At 54.9% G+C, this 6769-nt stretch overlaps 3 protein-coding genes across 3 annotated transcripts; 1 reads left to right on the top strand and 2 right to left on the bottom strand.

Moving 5' to 3' along the window:
- Positions 1-364: 364 nt before the first annotated feature.
- On the bottom strand, positions 365-2088 carry IE81DRAFT_324838 (hypothetical protein). Its single transcript, XM_025514341.1, has 2 exons — positions 1032-2088; positions 365-898 (listed from the first exon to the last, which is right to left on the bottom strand). The coding sequence occupies exons 1-2, from the start codon at positions 1852-1854 to the stop codon at positions 597-599; spliced, it is 1125 nt and encodes a 374-aa protein (XP_025368383.1). The 5' UTR covers positions 1855-2088; the 3' UTR covers positions 365-596.
- A 402-nt stretch (positions 2089-2490) lies between these two features.
- IE81DRAFT_348569 (hypothetical protein) lies at positions 2491-4426 on the top strand (the record flags this gene model as incomplete). Its single annotated transcript, XM_025516276.1, has 8 exons — positions 2491-2662; positions 2806-2863; positions 2931-3102; positions 3180-3374; positions 3436-3802; positions 3875-4037; positions 4122-4273; positions 4356-4426. 8 exons carry the CDS (start codon positions 2491-2493, stop codon positions 4424-4426), a joined length of 1350 nt encoding a protein of 449 aa, XP_025368382.1.
- Positions 4427-4518: 92 nt separating this feature from the next.
- On the bottom strand, positions 4519-6589 carry IE81DRAFT_185126 (zf-DHHC-domain-containing protein). Its single transcript, XM_025510737.1, has 2 exons — positions 5166-6589; positions 4519-5061 (listed from the first exon to the last, which is right to left on the bottom strand). Exons 1-2 carry the CDS (start codon positions 6494-6496, stop codon positions 4608-4610), a joined length of 1785 nt encoding a protein of 594 aa, XP_025368381.1. The 5' UTR covers positions 6497-6589; the 3' UTR covers positions 4519-4607.
- Positions 6590-6769: the final 180 nt, after the last annotated feature.

Genomic DNA, 6769 nt, shown 5'->3' with positions numbered 1-6769 from the left:
GGGCATCTTGAATGTACACAGGTATGCGCGGGCCGTGACCAAACAACGTCTTAAAGTTTACACATCTCGAACATTGTCAGCTAGCCCGCCCGCCACCAGACCCATAGATCGTACGAGCGCTACTCGTGCACAAAGGATCTGCTTGGTATCCGTTCTGTTCCGTGCTTGTACTTACTGCTGTAGACTATACTTGATCCCATGCAACTCTGGCCGCGGGCATGACGAGCCAGGCCAGCTCGCAAATGTGGACATTCACACTCTGCGAAGACTGAGAGCAGTCGGCTGTCGGCTACTATCAGGCGCCGAGTCCCGAGCTGAAAGCACAGCATCAGAAGAACTAATCATATCGCAACAGAATATTGACGAACGAATCACAACCAAATCAGATTCAAGATTCAGGAGTGGCTTTTGCTTGACACTATTGAGCCAGAGTGATCGCAAGCAGGTGTGCGAGTTGTGTGTGGAGGACTGGTCAGACCAAGTCTCGCTGCAGCTCTTGTCGCTGCAGCTGCCGATGCCCACCTCGTGAGCGTCGATGCATGGTCAAATCGAAGAGACAGGGGCGCGACCTAAGTTGACTCGATTTGACATTAGCATTACAAAGTCTTTCCCTTTGCTCTCCTCTCCGCTTTCCTCTCGGCTGTCTTGACCCGCCTCATCGTCTTACTGAAGCTGAGGAGGATCCAAACAGTCGCCAAAATGGTGATTCCAACCGTCATATCTCTGACAAGCTCGTAGAGATCGCTATCTCCGGCTGGCAAGGCGAGATGGAACCTGGGTGCCACACCTTCGCCGTGAAATGACTTTGTTAGGCGCAGCACGGACGTCGAGGTGTTCTGGAGTTTGGACGAGTGAATGTTGAAATGGGCGTAAGGAGATGGGAGCAGGTCGGCGGTGCCTGCAATTTCAGAAGAAGCGTCGTCAGTCGCCCACCACCTGTGCCAAATGTGAAGTAACAGACAAAAGCGCCAAGTTCCTCGTCTACTCTTCGAACCCAAGCATCATTATCAGTGACCGGGTGAAGTACTCACTTGCTGACCATACCCCGAATTCCTCGCTGAGTGCCTCCTCGTCTAGGATTGCTTGGGAGCCTGCTTCAACATCCTTATCCACGCCATCGCCGCATTCCCAAATGAATTCGGGTCTTCTGATCTCGACATCAAGGTAGTTGCCCTTCTTGGGGTCTCGCACAACATTCCACATCTGCTTGAGCCAGCCTGAGGCATGTTCTGCGCTTCCCGTCGCGGACTTTGACGGAGTGTCTTCTTGAGCAGAAAATGCGGGCAGGTACCTGGCGTTGAGCTGAATAGGGAGTGTCTCATCGTCGTACCTCTCGTCTGAGCCTAGCGCTGCTGGGTCGAGTTGCTTGAGCCGCACCAGCAGCACTCGTCTTTCTAATGCCAGCGGAACCTTCAAGGAGTCGGTAGACTGAGACGTGCTGGCGCTCGCGACATCGGTATCTGACGACACCTTGAATGTGGATCCATCTTGAGCCACAACTGTTTGGCTCGTAGATTGTGCAGTCGTGTAGCTGTCCTGAGTCTCGAAATTCAAGTTGAGCCTTGCAAGACTCCATCCTACCGGACTCTCAACATCCACCTCGTCCCACTTTATGCCCTTTGCACCATCGCCGAGCACTCTGACCACCTCGTCCTCGTCAGGCTTGAGATGTTGCCATTCGCGCACCAGATCTTGTCGAGCGAGAGCGTCCAAATCTGGGAAAAGGGCGGGTGGGAATCGTAGAAGCAGCGTCGGAATGCAGTAAGAGGGACTTAGAAGAAAGGACGCCGGAACTGGGATGCGCAGCAAAGGATGCTGCGTCGCTGGTTCCCACGGACGGGAGGGACTTGTCATGATTGCTGTGTGCGAGGTGCTGCCTGTGTCGCGAGTTTTGACGTGATTAGCCCTGGCCACTGACCGCTCAGGACCTGGATCGTTCCACTTGAGAGTCAGTCAGTGAGTCTTTCGGGTGGTGACAGGGTCTCCGACTGGCAGCTCCAGTCAAATGACGATGACGCCAGCGTCGCAAGTGTAGCGAGGGCAGTTGCTAGTCAAGATTGTGAGTCACGATCGAGTGTTGCCACGATCGAGCTGCGATTGCAGGCCATTTGCAAGTGTAGAGGCGCACGGCCACGAGAAGAAATGCGGTGCACGGACGCGCCTGCAGCCATTCATCATTGCTAGCGCGATTGCCTCGGCTTTTTGAAAATCTGCGGGGCTGGCGTGCCAAAAGTCACGAGTCTGGTAGCTGGAGTCGCAGGCGATCAATCACAATCGTGAATAGTCTGAGTCAAAGTGATTGATGAGCATGACTTTCATCAGCAACCTGACCACGCATCTGCTTGATTCGCAGATCGCATGTAGACAGCTTGCGCCGGTCTACAGTATCTGGTCAAGTCAGGTCCTTTGATCCCCCTCCAACATATTCCTCGCCTATCACCTGCATTACTGCGGTCCCCTGGTGCCGACCGGCAAAGCCCTCTTACCATCATGTCTCTCGCTACCGCACTCGACGTGGATGTGGCCGCGCTCACGAACAGTAACAGCACCAACAATGCTCCTAGTGGCTCCGATGCTGCCCTAAATGGCCGGGGAAACGCTTCAAAGTCCTCGAGTGTCGTGTTGGAATCAGCGCGCGACGGTCGGGAAGGTGTTGATGAAGGTGAGTCTTGCAGGTCCCTTCAGTGCACCCCTCCCCCCTTGGCGTCGCACGGGGCCAGACCACCCCTGCGGCATGCTCAAGCTGGATACGGCAGCCGGTACGAATCGCTCTTGCTAACTTGAGGACGGCACCCCTTTTCGCAGATGAAGCTGCATTGTATGATAGGCAAATCAGGCTGTGGGGTCTCGAAGCGCAAAATCGGTGAGCTGGTTGTGACCGACAGATCCCTGTCAGTGTTTGGGACACTCATAGGGGATGTCTTGTGCAGTATGCGTCGGTCTCATATCTTTGTTGTCAATCTGCACGGCGTGGCCACCGAAGCTATCAAGAATGTCGTCTTGGCCGGGGTCGGACAAGTGACGATTCTCGATGAAGGCCTAGTCACGCCCGCAGACTTGAGCGCGGGGTTCTTGCTGAGGGAGGACGAGATTGGCGTGAATGTGGGTGCAGCACTGAAAGACCTGCGGCAGTGCGCTTGATTATTTGACGCATGTTGACGCCCCATCCCACCTGCTAGAGAGCGACGGCTGCTTTGCCCCGCATACAAGCCCTCAACCCCCTCGTCAAGCTGGAGACGACATCAGACTTCTCCATTCTGCGAGCTAGCAAAGATAGCGTCTCGAAACACCCGCTGCTCCAGATGGGCGTGAACTCTCTAGTCGTCACTCTGTCTTCCACAAATTCGACATCAAGCTGGACGCAAGAAAGGCTGGTGAGCAAGATCTTTCGCCACTGGCTGCCGACTCAAGCTGACGCAGACTGGAATCTCTCAGATCGAGTTGAACAACCTGGCCCGAACATTAGGCTTGCCGTTTCACTTGTGCTCATCGCAAGGCTTTGGCGGCTTCTATTTCTCCGATCTCGGGCCTCGCCACGAGTACATTGTAACCCGTCCCGCAGCTGCGGGAAGCACTGCAGCACCAAGTGCACAAGCAGCCTCCGCAGCTTCGACGTCGACGCCACAGGCCGCAGAGCCACCGCCCGACGAGCGGAACAAGGCTTCACAGCCTTCTCAGCAAACATCCGAGAAGACGCAACAGAAGAGGATACAAGAATTTGTGACTCTGGAGCAAGCCCTCGCCAGTGATTGGAAGGGTAAAAAGAGGGTCAGAATATCTCCCGGAGTTTGGGCTACGTGGGGTGAGTCCGACAGAGGAGCTCTGATCAAGGTCATAGCAGCCCACTGACAACGCCTTTTGAACCGCACCCTAGCACTTTGGAGGTATACATCGAAACAGCTTGCTAGCGGGCAAAGAACAGTGCCGGCGAGGGTGGAAGATTTCACGAGCGAGATCGATGAATTGCTGGAAGCTAAGGGAGTCTCTCAACGATCAGCTTTCGAGCAGCAAGGTGTAGACAAGAACGCCTTCATTAGGTGAGAGAAGCTGTCGAATCGGAAAGCTCTGTTGCCGGTCTTGTTAAAAGTGCTCAACATCGGTGCCATGCTTTGCTACCTAAGCACTTTCTTGGCAGCGCATGACCCAGCCAATGCGGGCGAGCTGAGTCCGGTTTGTGCCATACTCGGTGGCGTGTTGGCTCAAGATTTGCTGAATGCTCTGGGTGGGAGGGAAGAGCCCGTGTGCAACTGGTTGCAATTGGAAGGACTTGCAGGTGAGTGAATCCTGGTCCCAAAAAACGCGAGCAGTATTTTGAGATGCCATTGCTGAGATTGCGGTTGTTGACCTCTGACCAGGCAAAGGCCCGGTCCACAATATTGGTGCGCGGCCGAGTCAAGTCTTGCTTGAGACTCGGACGAATGCGTGAACATCTCGCTTCAACATCTTTCAGCATGACTTGCTATCGTCTGCTGGCAGAGCCCCTTACACCAAAAAATGGCGCTTCGGTTCAAGAACGCGCAATTCGAAAGCTCGGGGTTCGGCGCATCGATCAAGGCTTCGTGTCCCGTGCAAAGGGCAAAACACGTGCGCAAGAAAACCATCGAATGTCACCTCCAAACATTGTCCCCTCCCACAGATGTCTGGTGATCGTCGGTCGCGGGCGCAAAAGGATCGCGTGAAAGGGAAACCGATACCTCGTCCGCTTCGCCTGGTGTTCCCAGACCTCCACCTTCGTCGTCCGAATCGTTGACATCGTAAAGCACGAAATCTTTTCTAGGTGGAGCGCCCCACTCTACGACGCCATGAGCGCTCCTCGCAGGACCGCGTGGTTGACGCGTCGCAGCGGGACCAGGCGAGTCCGAGAGGGGATTGCTTTGAACCTTGTTGCGGGAAGAATGAAGAGGCGATTCTCGTGCCTTGCCTCGGATAGAGGAAATGTGAAATAAGCTTGAAGAAGCGTTGGCGGGCGTCGATGCTCCTCTTTGCCGGATCGAAGAAGTGATCCTCCTCAATTCAGCGAGCGTGATATCGTTGACCGCATATGCGTGCCCGTCCGAGTCTCTGGGGGCATTCGCCGCAAAGGAATAGCATGTCAACATGTGGCAAGCAAACGTCAATGGACCGCAAACGAGCTGTATTGCGTCTCGTAGAGGGCCTCAACTCACGGTTCTCCGGTAGGCACGAACCACATGAACCATCGTCGACCCATCATGAACTTCCAATTCTCCGAGGCGCCCAAGTCGTAAATGTTGAGCTTGCCCGCTCGTTTCAACGCCTTCCTCTCTTCTCTCGTCAACTCTTCATTGTTCCGCTCCTGTCCCGACTGGTCGGATGAGGTCTGGCCGGTCGAGTGTTCCTCTGGCCTGTGATCTTCATCCTCAGCAGCTAGCCTTCTGAGCCTCTCCGTGACGCTCTCTCTGCCTGGCGCACGTTGCGCTTGTAGCCGCACCCTTCCGCTTCCTTCCATCGACTCTAGCGTGGTCTTGTTTCTGCAGATGAGCCAAGCATGATAGCCCGCAAATGGGATCAAGGCGATACCAAACACAAATGCGATAAAGAAGAGTATGGCCCAGCTCAAGGGAGAGTTTTCAAATCCATCCTTTTCACTGGAGACGTAGTCCAACAGAGCTCGTGCTGTTGCCTGACTCGTCCATAGGCAAAGCAGACAGGTGTAGAAGAGAAAGAGGAAAAAGGCCTTGTGGTTGCGTAGACCTACGCAGCGCGAAGCTAACCAGGGACAATGATGATCCATCCTCAATATGCACACGCCGCAAGTGGAGCAATGATGAGCTCTGTCAGGTTTGGGCGCATTGCACTTGGCACACCATCGTTGTTGACCTGTGCTGCTCTTGACCTGCAGGTTACCCAGCCGTGCTGTGGTCTTCTTCTGTCCCCTCGCACCCGCTCTCTGCAGCGTCTCTTCGAGTTGCACCAGGCCAGTGCGGGAAGGTAGGCGAGGTGCACCAGGCATGAGACGCATGGCCAGCATGCCCCTGGCATCTACCGAGCCTTCAGGTGCTGAGAGCAAAGGTGCATTGGGTCCTTCAAATTCCCCGTCGCCTTCTACTTCCTCTTCAGTTTCCACCTCGATACCTGGATGACGGCTATTCTGCTGAGCACCAGCCTCAGCCTCGCCATCCCGTTCTCGCTCTACTTCACGAGCTGGGAGGCTTCTTTCTCGTCCTCCCTCCACATCGGTCTCCTGATCCCACTTTGGCGTCCCAGGATTCTTGAACACCGCAATCGCGAAGCAGCCCGCGGCAGAGCCGACAAAAAAGGTGGAAAGCGTAGTGTCGATGAATAGAAAGAAGATGGAATTGGCTCGGGACCAGTCACGATTGAGATGCATGCGGAGCAACGTGATCCAGGCAAATAGAAAAAGGGATTGGACGAGGATGAACGGGCTGAAGGCGAGGATGGAGAGAAGCCTTTGAGCTCGACTTCGAGGTCGACTTGCACCTGCGCCCTGCGCACCAAGTCGGATCGAGCGTGCCATCTTGCAGGCGCCAGAGCTCGCAGATGTAGTTTTGTAAACTCTTCAAGCTGGCCTTGCTGGTACTTCTGAGATGCAGAAAGGTGCAGCAGGCAATAAAGCTAGGATCGTTGCTTCGCGCCGGACAAGCGGAGGGCTTCCCTGTGCTGTTCTGAATCCGGTACGAAAGCAGCCGCAGTTCTTTGTGCAGTCACCGGAGAAGTTTGGTAGCAGCCAAACAAGCTGCTTCCGTGACGGAAAGAAGAATTCCCCACAGTGGCGAGGTTGGGGCCAAGG

Source organism: Ceraceosorus guamensis (assembly GCF_003144195.1).
Source record: "Ceraceosorus guamensis strain MCA 4658 unplaced genomic scaffold IE81scaffold_47, whole genome shotgun sequence".
NCBI lineage: Eukaryota > Fungi > Basidiomycota > Exobasidiomycetes > Ceraceosorales > Ceraceosoraceae > Ceraceosorus > Ceraceosorus guamensis.
The sequence above is the reverse complement of the archived record's forward strand: the minus strand, read 5'-3'. Positions and strand labels throughout refer to the sequence as shown.

What these genes read in the sequence shown, in the direction of transcription:
- IE81DRAFT_324838 (XM_025514341.1), bottom strand. Translation starts at nt 1,854, where the DNA reads ATGACAAGTCCCTCCCGTCCGTGGGAACCAGCGACGCAGCATCCTTTG. An exon ending in ATTCGGGGTATGGTCAGCAA is followed by an intron (nt 899 to 1,031) that starts GTGAGTACTTCA and finishes CTGAAATTGCAG; the next exon opens with GCACCGCCGACCTGCTCCCA.
- IE81DRAFT_185126 (XM_025510737.1), bottom strand. Translation starts at nt 6,496, where the DNA reads ATGGCACGCTCGATCCGACTTGGTGCGCAGGGCGCAGGTGCAAGTCGA. An exon ending in TTCGTGCCTACCGGAGAACC is followed by an intron (nt 5,062 to 5,165) that starts GTGAGTTGAGGC and finishes GAATGCCCCCAG; the next exon opens with AGACTCGGACGGGCACGCAT.